The 20,921-nt window shown below is 38.6% G+C and overlaps 1 protein-coding gene across 2 annotated transcripts; it reads left to right on the top strand.

Annotated features, from left to right (window-relative positions):
- The first annotated feature begins 1,177 nt into the window (after positions 1-1,177).
- On the top strand, positions 1,178-19,305 carry LOC120440070 (nuclear GTPase SLIP-GC-like). 2 transcript variants are annotated; one of them, XM_039611670.1, is made up of 21 exons: positions 1,178-1,665; positions 3,276-3,317; positions 3,433-3,471; positions 6,142-6,166; positions 6,335-6,421; positions 6,730-6,817; positions 7,704-7,920; positions 8,041-8,256; positions 13,783-13,989; positions 14,082-14,257; positions 15,494-15,587; positions 15,670-15,757; positions 15,872-15,993; positions 16,257-16,430; positions 16,510-16,661; positions 16,813-16,930; positions 17,065-17,173; positions 17,279-17,409; positions 17,617-17,698; positions 17,887-17,968; positions 18,276-19,305. In XM_039611670.1, the coding sequence occupies exons 1-21, from the start codon at positions 1,390-1,392 to the stop codon at positions 18,343-18,345; spliced, it is 2,595 nt and encodes an 864-aa protein (XP_039467604.1). In that variant the 5' UTR covers positions 1,178-1,389; the 3' UTR covers positions 18,346-19,305. The 2 variants fall into 2 exon arrangements, with proteins under 2 accessions (XP_039467604.1, XP_039467605.1); XM_039611671.1 differs by having other exon boundaries at positions 17,887-17,992.
- The last annotated feature ends 1,616 nt before the right edge of the window (positions 19,306-20,921 follow it).

The following is a 20,921-nucleotide window of genomic DNA, read 5'->3' as shown; positions in this document are numbered from 1 at the left end:
ATTATTATTATTTCATATATTCATTTTGCAAAGTTTTTTTTTTCTTTTTCTACTTAACCCCTTTAACTCATTTGAACTTTGTCATACAGACAACAATGATCCAAGACAATTTCTACATTTAACAAACATCCAGCCATTCTCGTCAGCCCTCCCTGCTTTTCTCATTCCCTGATCAGTGTCTGTACATGTGCAAGTCAGGTTTTACTTGCTTTCTGACAGACAGTCTTTTGCTCCAATAGAACCATTCATGTCTAGCTTTTTTTTTTTTTTTTTTTTTTTTTCTGAATCTGTTTTTCTTTAATCATGCTGGTTGTTGCACTTCTCCTCTTGCCTGCTATTTTCATCCTCCATAACTGACCATTTTTGGACTTGACCAAACAGCCGAGCACACTAACAAAATTGAAGTTTTGATCAATCTGTGCATCTATGTAACTGCTCTACTCATTCAATTTCAGCTGAAAGGCCTAATTTATAAAGTAGGAGTGGTTTATCTGAAATTTCAATTCATCTTTCAGTTTTGAATCTTGGTCATGGATGATTTTGTGCAAAGCAAACTGACTGAATGGAAACTAAGTGAAAGGATAGTGACATTTGAAAGTAAATTATTAAATTTGTTTTGTTTCACATATTTCATTTATTGTGGGTACATATATTGATACTTTTATGTAATATTAACCATGAAACAGAGCTTTTCTCTTGCTTTTCTCATTTGGTGTAAAAACTCTTAGCAGTTTGCTTAAAACACAGAGAATTAAAATGCATTCAATTTATACACCAATGCAGAACTCCTTTAAAAAGGTATTTCTGAACTAATTTTATGAATAATCCTTATTAGGAATAATCCTTATTCCTACTAAAACAAATTTCCCACGTGTGGGACTAATAAAGGTTATCTTATCTTATCTTATCTTATAGTAGGAATTATTAGGCTTATGAATAATAATTAATTAAATGCTTTAACATTTGCTACCTTTCTTCTGAAAAATATCACTTACGTTAATTCTTACAGGTGAATTTGTTTTAGAACTCTTATGGTGCGCTAATAGTTGAACGAAAACGACAAGACACACTCTGGTTTGTGGTTTAGCACCAGTTGAGGGGTGGAGCAGCGGGTTCAGGTGACAGCGGCAAGGGAGGCTGGGAGAAAGAGCTGTCATGCTGATTACATTTCTCCCTATTTTAGGAACTGCTGGGGCCTGGAGAACTGAGAGCGAAGTGAGAGAGCTGTGGCAGTGAGAGTTGGAGTGTGTGAAACGAGTGGCTTTGAGTTGTGAATTGAATAAAGAGGATTATTGAAACGTGACGCAGAACTGTCTCCTTGTGTGTGCCCGCGTCGTAACGCGGATCAGTAACAGAGTGTTACAGTGGCGCCCAGCTTGCCGCTACAATATGTCAAACCCACAGAACCTCCAGTCAGCTCAGATACTGGTTCAAACGATGGCCGAATTGGCGGCCTTGCAGCAGCAGCAGGTGGTAGTGTACCGGCGTCATCTGGAAGATCTGCAGGCCCAGACTGAGCAGCAGACACGGGTGCTACAAAACTTTTTGGCTCAGTTTGGGGCCGCTGCGATTCCGCCCCATCTAGACCGGCTGAAACTCTCCTCAGAAGACCAACGTTGCCGGTTCTGTGGTTGCCGCATGGGAGCAAGACCGCCGGCAGGGGAGGTGAGCGTCCGCCAAAGAGCGTTTTTGGGGTTTTTTTGGTTTTTTACGTCTAGCATATTTACTTGTATCAGTAATTACACTTTAGTCAACAGGGTTTATGAAGGGGTTATGTATATCAAATAAAGAAATTATCTGTTTTCTTAGTATCTTTATGACTTTATGCGTATTTGTACCCATATTGTCATCAATCCAGTTCTTTTATATATATATATATATATATATATATATATATATATATATATATATATATATATATATATATATATATATATATATATATATATATATATATAGAACTGTGATGTTATAGTTGTTATATTTGCTGCTCTTGGCTAGCTCTCTCCTGGAAAAAACACTTTAATTGTTGATTACTTTTTATCCAGATAAATAAAGGATATATAACATTTAATTTGCCAAAAATTGACGACAGCAGCTACTTTGTGATAGGAATGATCTCTAAATTACTTGTGTTCTTCGTGAGATATATGATTGACCTGTTTTTGACAGATTTTAATGTCATTTAAAATCTGTCACCGAATTTATAACAGCTTAAATTCCGTGCCAAGGTAGGTTCCCCCTGCGTCGGAAGCACACATTCTTGATATTTAGTTCTGAAACTCTTCTGATAATGACTCATTGCTCCTGAAATTTCGGAGGTTTTAGCTGTCTACAGTTACACAAGGATATAAATAATTATCAGTCAAAATGTCCTTGGTTTATTGAAATAATCCCGCCCGATAACACGTGAGAACAATAAATGTATCATTTTCTGTTGTAACCCACAAACTGAACGGTAATGTAATGACACTCATTTTTCACTTTTTCACTAAAACAGTTCATTACTTCCACGTCTAAGTTGGTTGTAATGGAGGCGGAATCAGTTGGATCCGCTCTCCCTGCCCAGCGAACGCTCCCGATGCAAGGGAAACAAATTCTGTCGGGGATACCTACCTTGGCAAAACAAGTGAAACCTACAGTCAGCTGAGACTGAAGAAGTCACTTGGATGAGTGACGAAACGTTTCTCCAACTAAAAACAATGAACTTTTCGGGATACCAGTTTCGGTTTCTTTGTTACTCCTGGATTCATCAAAAGGGCAACCTGGCCCTCAGGGTAAATGTCGCTGCTTTAAACAGTCATAGCAACATTTACTGTAATCGAAACAAATATGCAGAATATATCATGGCTCATATTTGATTGAATATAATTACCCTTTAGTGTTAACTGTGAAAGGGATACTGTATAGTTACTATACTTAAACTACAAGTAGAAGTGATAGCGACTTATCATTTTATTATTTCTGTCCTTGGTTTTAATTAATAATCCAAAGGGGAAAAAAAATCCCCCCAAACACTTAAAAGTCATGAAAATTCATTTAGATTTAGCAATTTGATGATTCATCCACCTTAAGCATCATTTAAAGTAATGCAATAGTTACTTTTCCTAGTAATAACTTACTTTTAACCCAGATACTAATTAAATACTTTTTTGAAGAAGTAACTATAACTAATTACCTTTTCAAAGCAATTTGCCCAATACTGGTAACAATATTTAGCATATTTTTAGTTAATTCTGTACTAATATAGATTTGAATTGTTTTGATTGTGGTAGGAAGAACAAAACTCAAATCAGGAACCAGTCATTCCTTTTCAAGTAAGTTAAAAAATAGTTTTGTTTCCTTGAGATTTAGTATCTATATGACAAATACAATTTCAATACATGTTTAAGTGCTCAGTGTTGTAATCGGCTTTTCACTTTTTATCTGCAGTGTAAACAGGAATATGAAGAAGCAGCTGGTTTGGTTCAGGTAAGGATTATACTGAATTTCAGACATATGAGCCAACTACCTGAGACAAAGTAAAGCTCCATTCTCTGGTCTATAGAGACTGACCACTCTCTACAGAAACCAATAAATGACTGAATCTAAAAACTTAATTCATAGGGGGTTGGAGAATATACATTTTGCCCTAGCTAGGGGGTTTGCCAACCATCTCTGTAGGTCTTTGGGACTGGGACTTAATTATGCAAAAGAATTGTCTTGTAGGATCACAGATGTTTACTAAGAAAAAGGTCATTTATACAGGGAGTGCAGAATTATTAGGCAAATGAGTATTTTGTCCACATCATCCTCTTCATGCATGTTGTCTTACTCCAAGCTGTATAGGCTCGAAAGCCTACTACCAATTAAGCATATTAGGTGATGTGCATCTCTGTAATGAGAAGGGGTGTGGTCTAATGACATCAACACCCTATATCAGGTGTGCATAATTATTAGGCAACTTCCTTTCCTTTGGCAAAATGGGTCAAAAGAAGGACTTGACAAGCTCAGAAAAGTCAAAAATAGTGAGATATCTTGCAGAGGGATGCAGCAGTCTTAAAATTGCAAAGCTTCTGAAGCGTGATCATCGAACAATCAAGCGTTTCATTCAAAACAGTCAACAGGGTCGCAAGAAGTGTGTGGAAAAACCAAGGCGCTAAATAACTGCCCATGAACTGAGAAAAGTCAAGCGTGCAGCTGCCAAGATGCCACTTGCCACCAGTTTGGCCATATTTCAGAGCTGCAACATCACTGGAGTGCCCAAAAGCACAAGGTGTGCAATACTCAGAGACATGGCCAAGGTAAGAAAGGCTGAAAGACGACCACCACTGAACAAGACACACAAGCTGAAACGTCAAGACTGGGCCAAGAAATATCTCAAGACTGATTTTTCTAAGGTTTTATGGACTGATGAAATGAGAGTGAGTCTTGATGGGCCAGATGGATGGGCCCGTGGCTGGATTGGTAAAGGGCAGAGAGCTCCAGTCCCACTCAGACGCCAGCAAGGTGGAGGTGGAGTACTGGTTTGGGCTGGTATCATCAAAGATGAGCTTGTGGGGCCTTTTCGGGTTGAGGATGGAGTCAAGCTCAACTCCCAGTCCTACTGCCAGTTTCTGGAAGACACCTTCTTCAAGCAGTGGTACAGGAAGAAGTCTGCATCCTTCAAGAAAACATGATTTTCATGCAGGACAATGCTCCATCACACGCGTCCAAGTACTCCACAGCGTGGCTGGCAAGAAAGGGTATAAAAGAAGAAAAACTAATGACATGGCCTCCTTGTTCACCTGATCTGAACCCCATTGAGAACCTGTGGTCCATCATCAAATGTGAGATTTACAAGGAGGGAAAACAGTACACCTCTCTGAACAGTGTCTGGGAGGCTGTGGTTGCTGCTGCACGCAATGTTGATGGTGAACAGATCAAAACACTGACAGAATCCATGGATGGCAGGCTTTTGAGTGTCCTTGCAAAGAAAGGTGGCTATATTGGTCGCTGATTTGTTTTTGTTTTGTTTTTGAATGTCAGAAATGTATATTTGTGAATGTGGAGATGTTATATTGGTTTCACTGGTAAAAATAAATAATTGAAATGGGTATATATTTGTTTTTGTTAAGTTGCCTAATAATTATGCACAGTAATAGTCACCTGCACACACAGATATCCCCTAAAATAGCTAAAACTAAAAACAAACTAAAACTACTTCCAAAACATTCAGCTTTGATATTAATGAGTTTTTGGGTTCATTGAGAACATGGTTGTTGTTCAATAATAAAATTATTCCTCAAAAATACAACTTGCCTAATATGTCTGTGAAGGTTCTCAGTCATCCAGGTCATCGTAGTCAAAGGAATTTGCAAAGAAAAGCGTCTGGACTTCTTTAAGTTGCTTGAAGACGTTTCACCTCTCATCCGAGAAGCTTCTTCAGTTCTAAGGTCAAATGGCCGAGAGTCCCAGATTTAAACCCAGTGGGAGTATCCCCAAAGAGGGACAAAGGACCCCTGGTGATCCTCTAATCACATGAGCCAAGGTGTGAAAGCGGGTGTGGTACCTAATCAGCCAGGGTTTCGGGTGAGCTCATTGTGAAACCTGGCCCCACCTTGTCATGTGGCACGACACCAACTGTCTGCCATCTATAATCCAGTTTTGAGTTCCCTCCCCAGACGCCTTAACGCCCACTCACATCCTGGGCCATCTGACCTCAGGAATTCACATGACAAGGTGGGGCCAGGTTTCACAATGAGCTCACCCGAAACCCTGGCTGATTAGGTACCACACCCGCTTTCACACCTTGGGTCATGTGATTAGAGGATCACCAGGGGGTCCTTTGTCCCTCTTTGGGGGGATACTCCCACTGGGTTTAAATCTGGGACTCTCGGCCATTTGACCTTAGAACTGAAGAAGCTTCTCGGATGAGAGGTGAAACGTCTTCAAGCAACTCAAAGAAGTCCAGACGCTTTTCTTTGCAAATTCCTTTGACAACTTGCCTAATAATTCTGCACTCCCTGTAATGTATTCTTCACCAGTCTTCTGGTTGAAAACATAAATGCATTTAAGTTTGTTGATTGTAAAACTTGTATGTTAATGTCCTTCAAATTTTGTTAAAGAACAATGCCAATGCAAATAGTGATAATTTCCTGTATAACTGATATTCATCCTCAGGTCTTGCCATCCACAAGTGATACAGGTGAGACACATGCATTGTATTTATTGCATCTCATATTATTCTGTGTTTGCAAAAAATATTGATGCCTTTCAGTCTACATAACTTTACTAAGAATAACTTTCAATGCTGAGAGAAATGTGTTTTTTGTTCTTATTTTTTTTGTTGTTTTGTCTGTTTTCATCCAATCAGGAAAGAGAAAATCAGACCTTGAAAGTGATGCCAGCAGGTTGCAGTCACCAGCTAAGCGACAGCGTCTGTCTATGCCAGGATTTGCAGGTATTTACGTCTCTTTCTAAACAGTGTCACAGTTTAAGCCACTATAGGGTTACATTTTGTGCAGCACAATTTGTCCAACATCATCTTTGATGCTAGAAATTACTTTTTCTTTGGGCTGTTGTCAAAATTTAACAGTCACATGATGCATGGTATACTAAGTTTGATTGGTAAGTGGTCACATTATGCTCCTGATATACTTTGATTCACACAGGTTGGTTTTGTTTGTATTTTTAAAATGAGATTTTACATTTTCTGTTTATTCTAGTCTATAATTCCTTCCAAATAGTTCTTTACTTTTATGTCCACAGAAGCAATCATATTTTCTGATGTGAAAAGCATCATGACATTTGTACATTCCAGACTAAATGACCAAGACAAACTCAGTGCTTTCTTAAAGTGAGTATTTTTTTTTCATATTTTGTAATGTATGGGCCTGGTTCCACTCCTGATCATGTGACAGTTTCACAAACAGATCAAAGACAGATTGTTTTTAAAGATAGCAAAAATGTCTATAAAACATACTCAGAAGCTACTAGTTATGTGTAATTTAATCCAATTAAACTTTATGAATGTCACAATGGTTACACCAAGATACAGTCACAGGAATGAATAACTACATCGATGAGGATTTAGAGTCACCAATTAACCTAAACGAACTAATTGCATGTCTTTGGACTGTGGGAGAAAGCCAGAGTACCTGCAGAGAACCGAGGCAAACATGGAGAGAACACGTAAACTCAAAATAAAAAGGCCCCCGATAGTGGTGTGAGACAACAGTGCCAAACATCAAGTCATTGTGTTTCCTGTACATGAACAATTTTGATTCAGTATTCACCAATTTGTTTCTTGTGTCAGTCTGTTTGATGTGTCGGTTCTTTGTTTAGTTTTTTTACGTTATACTTTTGACTTACAGCTGTACAATTATAGTTGACGGAATGATTCAGTAGTAAAACAAACCATCCAAATTAAGACCAACAAAGACTGATATTTTTAGGAAGTTTTGGTGACTTAACTACATTTTCTGCTGTTCCTGGCATCTACCAACTCTTTGGGAAAACATTTTCAGTTTAGGTGACACAAAAAGGAAGGTGTGGATCAAAACAACATACAGTAAACAATTGGTGGCACAAGTGTATAAAACTGAAATATGTAGTGATAATTCATTTGATAATAACTACCATTATTACCATTATAACTGTCTTTTAAACTCTTTTTTTTAAAGCATGCTTAAAATGTTTTCATGACTGAATCATTAACCCATATTTAAAATCTTGTTCAACAGGAAAAAGATCAGTGATTTGGAGATAGACAAGAGGGAGCTGGTTGGTGTCTTTGGTAAAACTGGGGCTGGAAAGAGCTCTTTGATAAATGCCATCATCAAAGAAAAGAATCTTTTACCCTCAGGAAGTGTCAATGCCTGCACCTCAGTCATGATCAAAGTGGAAGCTAACACACGTAGCTCAAAGTATGAGGCAGAAATTGAGTTCATCACAAAGGAGGTAAAATGAATTCCCAAAGTTCGATTTGTACTTTAAGCAAAATCATGTGTTACAGTGCAGTTCTTGGGGCATAAGGCTGGGTACATGCCTCAATAAATGGCATGTCATCTATTTTTGTAGGAGTGGCGTGATGAGTTGTGGTCATTTCGTCAGTTTCTTGACAATAATAAAAATCAGGAAAAGGAAGATGATGATTATCATGATGCTGTTGAAAAGCTGTCAGCACTGTATGGAGAAGACTGGAAAAAGTCCTTTGAAAACCTCATGGACCGCAAATATTTCAAAGAAATTCCAGAATTTCTCCAATCCAGGCAGAAGATTTTGACATGTGAATCAGTAAGACAAAAACTCTCATATTACTTTATAGGAAGCATTCTTGCAAGTGTTGCACTGTGAGCGTCAGCACTGAACAACTCCGCTGTGTTCCAGACTGACTATAACAGACAGCCATGATAGACTAAATACTGGGGATGCTGTCCTAGTTTCCCCTGTGTTCTTCACAGGGGAAACTAGGACAACCTGGACAAAAAAGCGAACTGAAGAAATTAAGAAAAAACTAAGAAGTAGAAACATAACTCATTTCTGAAAACAGAATTCAGCATAGATTCAAAAGTCCAAAAAACAAACACACTAAAAATAAGATCCAGTGATTACAACAAAACAGATCCTACTGAGATCCCCCAATGACATTTAGATGATCACATCTAAATGAAAAAAACTTATCTGCTCTTGTGATAACTGTGGTTAACAGGATCCAAGACTGGTCCAGGTCTATTATGTAGAGCATTATTTTTTTTTTTATTTTTTTTTTTTAAATCGCAGTATAAACCCTTACCTCTTCACACAACAGATTCCTATTTTAATCAACTCTTACCCGTTTTAATATGCCTTCTTCAGTCAGTTTGACCTTAGAACTGAAGAAGCTTCTCGGATGAGAGGTGAAACGTCTTCAAGCAACTTAAAGAAGTCCAGACGCTTTTCTTTGCAAGCTCCTTTGACTACAGCTAGTGACTCCTTCTCTATCTGAGCGTACCATATGCATACACCACAGGTTTGTTATCCTGAAGGCATGCCGCTCCTAGACTATGCTGGAAAGCATCACATATGAGAGTCACTGTTTTGTGCACCTGTCATAGTATTGAAGTAGGCACGCTTTAAGTTTGTTGAAAGCATCCTGGTGATGTTGAGCCCAGCTCCACACCACACCCTTGTGAAACAGCTGATGAAGTGGTGCTGACAGTTCACTTAAGTTCGGGATGAACTTTCCCAGGTAATTGATAATTCCCAGGAAACGGTGAGCTGTCTTGTCCTCTGGTGGTGGCATTACTTTGATCGCAGTGATTTTAGTTGGATCTGCTTTTAGTCCTTCATCTGTGAATATATGTCCCACGTAGTTCATTTCTTTGAGTCTGAACTTGCACTTTTTTGGATTCAGTGGGAGTTTTACTTGTCTGGCCCACTCCAGGACTTTTTAAAATTTTTTGTCATGCTCCTCTATTCCTTTTCCTCCCACTAGGAAGTCATCTACAATCACTGTGCATGATTATGAAGCGCCTTGAGGCGACTTTTGTTGTGATTTGGCGCTATATAAATAAAATTGAATTGAATTGAATTGAATATCCTGTCATGGTCCTGGGTCATTTTGACCCAGCGTTCTTAGTTCTCTTGTGTTTTTGTATTTTGTTCTCTATTTATGCTGTGGTTCCTAGGTTGTTCAGTTTAGTTTATTAGAATTCCCCCCTCATGTCTTTACCCTGTGTCCTCCTCCACGTAGCTCAGTTCCCTTGCCTCGTTCCCCTCATGTTTTATTCCATGTGTTCGCCAGCCCGTTATGTCTGAGCTCTCCCCGTGTTCTCTCCTCCCTTCCTGTCTGTGCCTCTGTGTAATTCCTGTTTTTACTTTGACAGACTCCTGTCAGTGTACGTCAGTGTTGTGTTTTTCCTGCCGTGTCTCGTTATTATTATCAGTGTCACCTGTGTTCCCCATGTGCCCCCACTTCCCTCGTTAACCCTCTGTGTATGTCCAAGTCTCCCTCTCTTCGGTGTCGCGTTCTCCCTCATTCATGGCCGTGTGTTTCTCCGTGTAATACGTTATAGTTTCCAGTTTAGTTTGTATGTTTTTTTTCTCTCCAGCAATAAAGCTGTGTTTTGAGTTCATTCCTCCGTGAGCTTGCGTTTGGGTCCAATTCCTTCCTGCCACACAGCCGAATCATGACATATCCCGTGAATATCTCTTCCATGTCTCTCTGAAAGACTTCAGAAGCGGTGTTGATGCCAAAGGGCATCCTCAAGAATTTGAATCTGCCGAAAGGTGTTGCAAATGTAGTCAGAAGAGATGAGGCAGCATCTAGTTTGATTTGCCAGAAGGAGCTCTTCGCATCCAGAATTGAGAAGATGGTTGCTCCAAACATCTGAGCAGCTACTTCCTCCACAGTTTGCATGGAATGGTGAGGTCACATTAGTGCCTTGTTCACATTCCTTTGGATCAATGCAGAAATGAACATCATTGGTATTCTTTTGTGTGTTGCGACCATGTTGGATACCCATTCTGTGGGTTCCTCCACCAGTTCAATTACTCCCAAGGCCTGCATTCTTTGGAGTTCCTCTTTAACTCATTTCTGCATGGGAACAGGAACGCGCCTTGAAGGGTTGACGACAGGTGACATGTTTGGAGTAAATTTCATTGAGTAGGTTACAGGTAAGTCAACGACTTCATCTTTAAACAGGTCTGCATGAAACACTTTCTGTGCTAGTGTCTCATCCTGATCTATGTCAACATGGTAGACTTCCTTGCTGAAACTAACCAGTTGCATTCGCACGCTGTCCTTTAATCCGAGAATGGATTGCACATCGTGTTTTACAACTTGAAAATACAGGTCATATAACTGCCCAGCTAGCTTGCACTTGAGAGTAATTGTGCCTGTGGGCTTAATCTTCGTGCCTCCAAAAGCAACGAGATTTACCTGTTTTTGTGACTTGCTGTTGCAGATGTCTCTTTAGGTGTCTAATGAGATTACGTTGGACTTTGCCCCAGTGTCTACCTTTAATTTGAGGGCCTTATCTAAAACTTTGACTGTGAAATATCCTTCTTTTATGTGTTTGTTCTCGCCCTGCATTGTTTGTTCCTCAATGCAAAATATCTCATAGCTGTCTGGATTGGTATCCTCTGAAATCTGGTTCACTTGTTGCCTTTTTGATGTGGTTTTGCTGATCTGCATTGGTTTGTTTTTTTTGTAATGATTGTATTTTTTGCAAATGTGACACTGTTGTCCAAAAGCAGGACATTGCTCCTGTTTGGCTGAATGTGAACCTCCACAGTTTCTTCAATTTTGAATGTTCATTAGGGGTTTATTTGTTTTCCTCTTGAACTTGCCATGTTTAATCTGTACAGCGTCCACATTAGCAGATGTAATATGTTTTGGTGTAGAGAGGGCTTTGCTATGTTGATCTGTGAGCTCGCTTATTTGGCATATATGCACCACTTTGGCAAGTGCGAGTTCCATGTCTTTAAGCAGGGAACCGTTGACGCTGTCTCTGGTTATACCACATACTAATCTGTCTCTGATTAGCTCGTCTTGTAGTGCAACAAAGCTGCAGGTTCTGGCCATGTTCTTTAATGTGCTCACATATGCTTCAATGATTTCACCGGGTTTCTGTTGTCTTTTGTTAAAGTTGTGCCTCTCCATTATGACATTGGTCTCTGGGTTGCAGATCTCCCTGAACTTGTTTTTAGAAATGCGGGGTTTTCCCTCGATTCCATGGCGACTTCTACTACGCCTTCAGCTGATATGACTGCGGGGGCATACATGAATGATCACTCTCTTTTGATGGCCTCTGGTCCCACCAGATTGAGGAGTATATAGGCCTTAGTCTTAGCATTTTTTGTTACTGTGGGCAGCGCTGAGAAAGATGGCATATTCGCGCTCAAACTTACGCCAGTTTTCAGCGACGTTGCTGTCAAAGATGAGAGGATGGTGGCTGAGTTAAGCCTTCTGAGCCTTCAGAACACAAGGAAAACAGCTGGACGGGCTCAATTGAGCTTCCAGTGGAGACAGGAATGGGTGCAGGCACCTTCTGAACCCTAGCCGCTCCCACTCGAGGATTAGGTACAGGTGTGGAGACAGACTGTGACCTGGCAGTATGGGCTCAAATTGTGGTCATAAATATTTTGCACTTGTAAATCAGTTTTGTATTTGTAAATCAGGATTTGTATGTGTAAAAAGAATTTGTGTGAGTGTAAAAAAGATACGTGTGAAACTCTGCACTCAAGTTTCAAGTTACAAGTATGAATTTTGACCATTTTTCTTCCTTTCATCTGATTGGCCAATGTCATGTCAATCACAAATTTAACAATCCAATCAGAGAACAGATGGGTTTGGCTATTGGAAGGGTGCCACCCTCACCCGAGGAACTGGCACGGGTGAAGGAGAAGGCCGGGCCCTAGCTGCTCTGAGCACAGAGATAGGAGGCAGAGGAGGTGGCGCAGAAAACACTGACACATTCAATATAAGCTTGACTTTTCTACCACCACAAATCATAGTGTTTGAAATTACAGTGTCTGAGTTCACACGACAAGGCTTGGAAAACACTGATTCACCAAAGATGGATTCAAAATCCTTTCCGCCATGAAAAACATTATTTGAAACAACAGTCTTTGATTTATTGGTGTTAACAGTCTTAAATCTTACAGTGTTCACAGTCTGAGAAACATGAGTTTTTCTCCAGCTCAGAAGGAGCAGAACAGAAAAAGGGAAACACCGAACGTGTCTGGGGTGAGTTTATATTCTCTTAAATTAAAAGACACAGCAGGGTCCATTTTATAGCAGCGTGTGCGCCGCTTCCTATGGTCAGAAGAAGCGGGCAGAGTGCGCAGCTGAGCCTCAGACGCTGGGCACAACCAATCAGAGGCCGGAGCATGAGTGTGGAAACGCGGAGGATTCCCACCTGGAGCGGTCAAGGCTTGGGTGCCAGTGGGACCACAGGGAGAGCCTTTTGACAGCTTTGAGGACCTACAAAAGCTAGCGGAGTTCCATGGAATAGCCGCTCATAATCCAGAGCGCGCCACGGCTTCCAGCGGAGCTCCCCCTCCAGCTGGGGGTGGCGATGGCTGCTTCCTGGCGCTTGAACAGTTTGCGGTCTGCTGTGTCCAATATGTGGTCGTGTTGTACTGTCACGGTCTATGGAGGCAGACCGTGTGTGGGTTTGTGTTGAGGACCCAGAAGCAGACAGAGGCAACGAGACGGAACTTGAGAACCAAAAAGAAGCCTTTATAGGGCTGGTGGCAGGTGTTGAAAATGAAAACCAAGGAAACTAAGACCAACTATTAAATACTGACTACTAAGTCCTGAACTATGACAACACACTGTGACAATGAACTATGACCAAATATGGGGTGGGTAACACAGGTAACACGACAAAGGGCGACAGAGGACTTAAATACATACATGACGTGATCAGGGGAAGTGGAGACACATGGGGACACCGCTGACTTGAATGAAACATAATGACAACACAGGAGAGGATAACACTGGTCACTCTAACATGAGACACGGACCTTCAAAGTAAAACAGGGAACATGACAGGCACAGACTAGACACTGAACTCAAACTAAGAACAAAACTCTTAACCAGACTAACACTGGATAACAGGATTATAATGTTCAAAACAGGACAACTAACTAATGAATCAGAAAATAAACCATAATGTAGAAAAAACACCAAAACACAAGAAACTGAAAATGCTGGGTCAAAATGACCCAGAACCATGACATGATGTAATCATTTAAATGTGAGATTAAAAACGAATGACTCGACTTTTAGTGATCGAATTTCCTTAAGCTTTTTACTTTTGTTTTTTATTGCAGGCTAATGAACTCTCTGCAAAATTTGTCAAGTACACAAGAAGTGATTCAAAACAAGAAGAAGGTAATGAAGGAAAAAAGTGGTTTTGGCCACTAGTGAAGTGTGTGACTGTCAGGGTGCCAAACAATCCTTTTCTCCAGCATGTCACACTTGTGGACCTTCCTGGAAATGGTGACTGTAACAAGAGCAGAGATCAGATGTGGAAAGGGGTAATTCACATTTACTGTTCTTTGCTTATACTGTGTTGTCTGTAAACAGTCATCTTTCTATTAAGCACTGAGACATGTTATTCTCCTTTCAGATAGTTGGAGATTGTTCTACTGTGTGGATTGTGACTGAAATTAATCGAGCAGCATCAGAGAAAGAGGCCTGGGAGATCCTGGAAAGTGTCAGTAGTCTGATTGGAAATGGTGGCGAATGTCAGCAAATTCATTTTATTTGCAACAAGTCTGATGTTCTTGATGACTCAGATGATCTGTAAGTAAATTTTGCATGCTGACCAACTACAGGGTGTTTCCATATAAGATCAACCCAGGCTAGACAAAGAATGAAGCACAGGGTTGAGCCTTTGTTGTAATGAAAGCAGAACATTTGGCTCAAAGGGAGTCTCATAGGCAGATACAGTTTTATAAGGTTTACTGAAGATGGTGGACTGAGTAATAAACAGAATTCCCCGGCCAGAGTGGAATAGTGGAGAGTGGGACAGGCAGTGGAATTTTCTAGTTCTAGAGGGACAGCAAGAGAGGAGAGGGTGAGTAATAACAGGAGAGCAGGAGGAGAAAGACATGCAAATGACATCATGGCAGCTTTAATGTATGTTGCACATAATGTATGATATTATTGGAAATCATGCATATCCTGGTCCTTACAATTGAGTAATTCAAGAATTCTACATTGTAAAGCATAAGTAGCATTACACTGTCCTTCAGCAACAAAGTTAAAGTAGTTGCTGTGACAAAAAACCTTTGTATGTAAGCAAGTGTGTGTTGATGTCACGATCCAAATAAAACATGCTGGCCTTTCTCCAAGTGCTTTACGAATAAATGCTACCGATCTCCCATATTTAGAAGTTGTTTGTTTTGTTTTTTTTAAGAGAAATGCATTAAACAAATAAAGTCATATCATCATAAATGACTGGACCTGCAAGGCAGACTCACACAACTGAAGCTTAAGAGGTTTAATTACCATGAAACAAATATATAAAATGAACTGGTGTATTAGCAGAGAGCACCACCCTAAGGTGGTGGTCTGGGAGAGAGTATCCAATAACTCGCAGGGACGAAACAAAATCAAATGTTTTCAGAGAAATTCGGAGTTCTTCTTACTCTGTTTAGAAAAACGGCTGAGACGGAGTCTGTAGTGATCAGGTAAGTATTTTGGTGTGAGGCTCTGACAACCCAGGTTAGCAAGTAGGAGTGTGAGAGGATATTAACCAGACCAGACATTTAAAAATAGGATGCAACAAACTGGAGTACCACCACCATCAGGCAGAGAAACATTGCCACAGCCAGTCTTTAAATACGATCTACGTGTTAACAATGAGTTACAGGTGTGCAACAGTCAGGGAAAGCTCAGCTTGGTCAGAAAGGGAGATTTTACACATTTCCCCAAAAAGGCCAAGAATAAAACAAAACCACCCAGCCTGCCCCAGATTAATGATGGTGATGATAATAGTGATGATGGTAACAGTACATATTTGCACATTTCTTGTAGTTCATCAGCTGATATCCATGATCGAATAGTTAAAAGAAACCTGCAAGCCAAGGATGGAGTAAGGAAGGCATTCAACAAACGAAGCAAGATTAAGGTGAGTTTTATTGGCTGATAGAAAATAATACAGACTCTCCACAGTTGCAAGGATGCTTTAAAATTTAATCATTTTTCCGCAGAAACACTTCACTGATGACAGTTTCAAAGTGTTCACAGTGAGCTCCAAAGAGTTCCTAAAAGGGAAGCATCTAAGTCCAGAAGAAACTGGTAGGTGAAGTCTCAGTGCACATGTTGTTTTAGTTTGCTCTGACTGAAAGAAGAATTATTTATTTTGAATTATAGTGTGTAATGTCAAACTGTGGCACTGAAATTTCTTAACAGAAATAACCAAACTTCAGGGATTTTTGCAAGAGCTCAATGACTGTCACTCAGAGACAGTAAACTATGTGAGTGGAGCTCACAGGATTCTGTCTTTGATTCAAGGAGCCAACTCCAGAGGAGTGGTAAGGTCAAGTGAAAGATACACAACAACATTCGCTTACATGTTGGCATTTTTCATTTGTCTTTGTGTTTACAATTCTGTTTTTTGTTTATTTATTAATTCATGAGTTATTAAGTGATCGATTGATTCATGTATTTTTGCTGTTCTATTTTACTTCTCAGGTTCATTAATCAAGGAGAGTGACTTTTAAAACCAAGTGAAGTTCATAAATCTATAAGAAACAACAAGTATTTTTATGGTTTTATCCCTTCAAATATTTTTCAGGGTGATAAAAAAGGCAGGATTTGTGCAAAACTTGAGAGAATCACTATCCTCCAACTTGATAATGTCAGAAAAGAGATGGAAAAGACCTCTCTGGCTTTTGAAAAATGTCTTGCTGATGGCGTTGAGAAATCCAAACGTTCATATGGAGAAAAACTCAAGAATTTCTTGTATCAAGTATGTATTTTAACTCTAGTTGTAACAAAAAAACACATTTTACACAAATATATATTTAAATAATTGTTTTGTGTTCCAGGGAAGGAACAGTGGTTTTTGCGGGGTACTGAAGCAGGTTGTTGAGAATGGTGGCGTCTACAAACCAAAAAACGGGAAACTAATAAACCTTAACATGAAGTTGGCTTCATGTCTGACTGACAGCATTGGTGAAGAATTCAAAAAGACCTTCCTGTAATAAAAAAAAACAAGTTCTAAACAGTCACATAATATTATCCAAAATATTTAATTTATTACATACCACATTTTTAACATAAAAACATTAAATAATGATAATAAAATTGCCAGTTCTTTCATTATAAACCAAATTTTTTACGTGTTTCAGAAATGACTCAGAATGTGGAGCATTCAACGGAGTCATCAAGACTTTTTCACTTAACACTGATTCTCTGATTGAAAAGTACAAAAATGCTGAACTGCAGCTCAGATTTCTCAAGACAGAGGTAAGAGATGAGACTTTCCTATACATCAGTTGAGACAGTAAAGTACAGTAAAGTAAAACATGAAAAATTAACATTAGTTTTGTGACTTGTGATTTGAAACGATGTTCATCCATATTTCATGTTTTGTCTCTAAGGAAGAAAAAATGAAGGCAAAACTGAACAGAATCATCCGGAAACAGAAGAAAAGAGTCTACAGCAGTCTGACAGAGACAATTGAGAACATTATGGAAGAAGGCTACAAGAGTAAGAAATAATATCAGAGATTCACAACTTGGCACTAAAACACATATTTATATTTATCATTATTCAGTAAGAGAAATCTGATTGGAGCTTTCTGTCTTATTATAGAGGCTGCAGAATTTAGAGGAGAAGGCATGCTGTACTGCATGAGGGAGACTATTAAGAACCATGTGCACTCAAAGAAGGACATGTTTGAGCAGGCAAAAAATACCATGTTGGAGAAGTTGCATGATTTGACGGTTTGTCATGTTTTATGAAGAAATATTATGACCGTATTTTGTTTTAGCTCACCTGAAGGCTTTTTCTATGTTGAACTGGATTAGACTTATACAAAAATGTATGTTTCCATTTATATTTTTAATCCAGTCTGAAAAAATTCTAAATGTCATTGTTTTTTACTTTAACACATTTTTATCTGTGATAAGTGATTAGTTTTTTAAAAATAGGAAAACATCCGGGAGATTCTGGAGAAAACTACAAAGGAATCCATTAAATGTTCATTCAAAACTGATGGGAGCTTACTTCCAGGTAAACAGGCTAGTTTGCTGTAATTATTCCTTTTCTCTTCATCTGTGCAATCTTGTACCTGATACCACTGCTGTTTTACCGATTTGTCTATCTATTTTTTAAAATTACCTTATAAATTACCGAGTCACACACATAATTATGTGAAACACTCTGGGGGGAAACAATTCAAAAAGTGTTTGGTTTTTCAGATGTTTCAACAGAGCTTGATATGGTGAAGAAACATTATGATCAACTTGCAGGCACTCCAGATGATGAAGTGTCCCTTACTGGGTAACTCCTAATATGTTATCAATGGTATTACAATAAATATTTTAAAACTTTACAAAAATGTAAACAATTTTTTGTCCTTAACAGTGTTAACATTTATGTTAAGTAAATATGCTGATCAGCATAGGCTACAATGGGTCCATTTTAGGGGAATCTGCAATTTAACATTTAAACTAATTATAGCAATTAGTATTCTTTAGTGTGAAGAGTTTTACAATCAATATTAGGATTTAAAAAATGTATACATTATATTATTTCCATTTCCATTGGTTATTGCTCATTGTCAAACCTTTGCTCTTGGATGTTTCAGATTTGCTGACTGGGTAGAAACAGCAGAAGCCTGGTCACAAACAGGTTTTCCCAGAGGAAGTGCTGATTAAAACCAAAAAAAAAACCAACAACAACATCTGATTTGGTCTCAGTAATCTTTTATTTGTTTTCATTTGGTCTTTTTAAAAGTTGTTTGGTGATATTTGACTTTGATTTTGAGAATGTCATTACCAGTGATTTTGGATTTTTATTTCTGTAAGACATGTATCTTGTAATGATTCAAATCTTGAGGCTGACAAAGAAGTTTGAGAAAAACTGAAAGAAATTTACATTACATCACTCTACATATAGTTCAAATCTATCATTTTATTTTATGAGTTTAGTTATGTTTCATCCAGATGACAATGGCAATTATATAGCACATTTCAGTACATGTAAAATCAGTCTACTTAACACAGAAGATAAAAACATGGTAACATTTTATAATACAGCCCACAACTAAGGTGTAATTCCCCTGTAATTAAATGGAATATTGATGTATTTTATCTAAAACTACAATTAAAATTGTAATTTTATTTACCTACAGATATTTAAAGGTAGGGATTTCTAAAATGTTTAGTAGTATAATGTAATGACTCCTGCAATTTATCTTGTAAACGTTGATTGGTCAGTTAGGGTAAGTAGCTCCATCTCCATGCAGCTGCAGGACTAGTTTTATCTCTTTACATTGTATCCATCCTCAAATGATTAATTTCAGTAGTTCTTTTCACTATGGAATTAATTGTCTGATTGTGAGGTGAAAAGTAGTTTTTCATCTCAACCTTTCACACACAAATGTGTTTTTTGAAAGGTTTTCATAAATTAGAGCCACAGCAAAGGGTGTTTGTTTTGAAATTATTGATTTATTTGTAAAGTTAGAGTTTCTGTTTTTTTTCAAGGACACATTCAGACTTCTTGTCATGCTCTTTATTTGTTGCTTCCTTGCTCCCAACAACCTTTCTAAACTGTCATCTGTGTTTATTCTTCACAATAAATATTGAAATGCTATTTTATTAAAATGGCTTATATTATGTCCTGGTCTCATCAGTTTTTTTTCTTCAGTAATTACAAAGTCCACACTGAATCTCTGCTGTGCATCTGTGTGTGCATTAATGTAACAGCATGCCAGTGTGTAAACAAAGATCATTGTTAAATGTCAAAAACAGGTTGTGTCTGAAGGCTGCTACTTTTGTGAATATGTGACAAATTATGTTAGAATTATAATTAATTATAAAAAAAAATGTTTAAATATTGGTGAACAATGCACTGAGAAAGAGTCATTATCTAGAAAATGACTTCAGGAAATAGCTGTGTTATAAAAGGCGTTTTACAATATGTACCAGTACAGACTTGCCCCTGACGGTTAAGCTGTCCTGGGGCAGGAACCGTTTTTCCTTGGCTTGGCTTCAAGACTCTAGGATAGGAATACTGGATGTATGTAAATAACTTCTTTGCACTATAATCCAGAAATTACATAAAGGGAAACAGAAAATGAACAAAAAAGTAATAAAATCCCACACCTGTGTCTCACATCTGTTGGTAGTCGGGGTTTTTTTTTTACTTCTGCTGCATCTTGATGCATGCTCAGTCATCCGACAGAGACTTACAATGCTTCTAGGTGAGAATACTCTTAAAAAGGTGTTTGACTTTACTGAGAAGGCTCATCTAGCACAGCACAAGAAGTCTAAAACCAGGCAACAAGGGAAGTTTGACTTACTTGTTATACGTCGGAAACCACTGTTGGGTCTAAACTCAGACCCCGCTGTATCCAGGACTTATTCCCGTGAAAGAAAAACAAGGCAACAGCGATCGATCGGTTTACTTGCAAGGGAGGCCTCGTCGGTATTCCAGCTCATTACAAATGACCCCGACGATGGCCTCCTCTCTCTGCCTTTTATTGAAAATATTCAAACAATAGTTTACAAACACCTCCCCTCGTAACCCCCCTTGGTTACAAAGACAAGGCACTGTATGCATGTGTGTGTGTGGCCTCCTGGTGGGCAGGAAGCTTACATCAAAAAGACCTTCACAAGGATGTGTCTGTAATAAAAGACTACAGCCCCCACCCAGAACCTCGAGAATCTGGGGAGGGGAAGACAGAAAGAATTTCTTTCATCACAGAGTTAAAACAATGTAGAGATGGTAAGCATAAAAATGACAAACATTTAACAATTCACCTTAACATTTCCCTCCTGTTTTGTTATTTTTATGCTCCAAATTATTCCTGTGTGGTATATTCTCAGCCATGCACCTCTTGCTTGACATTTTCAGCGCAGGCGTCATTCATACACAGGCTTCTGTCATGTCATTCATTTCAGTCATTTCATATTGTCGTAAGAGTACATAATTAACAAATGTATTAGAAATCATTTTAGTTAGCATTGATCTTATACACGGTAAAATGCATCCTATACATAAGCAAATCAATGTCAACAGTCAAAAAACAGGAGTTAATATTTTCAAAAGAAGATGCCACAAAGGACCAGACATTAACCAAGCTATCCAGCCTTGTGGTGCAGCTACTCCTGTCGTGCGATTCATCATGCATTTCTGCAAGTGAACAACTGAATGTAACAGTCAAACAAGAAGAATCAACATTCTTAAAAATCATATGTCACTACAATACAACTGTATACAGACATAGGCA

This window comes from Oreochromis aureus, linkage group 4 (genome assembly GCF_013358895.1).
Source record: "Oreochromis aureus strain Israel breed Guangdong linkage group 4, ZZ_aureus, whole genome shotgun sequence".
NCBI classification, from domain to species: Eukaryota; Metazoa; Chordata; class Actinopteri; order Cichliformes; family Cichlidae; genus Oreochromis; species Oreochromis aureus.
This window is presented reverse-complemented; position numbering and strand designations above follow the sequence as displayed.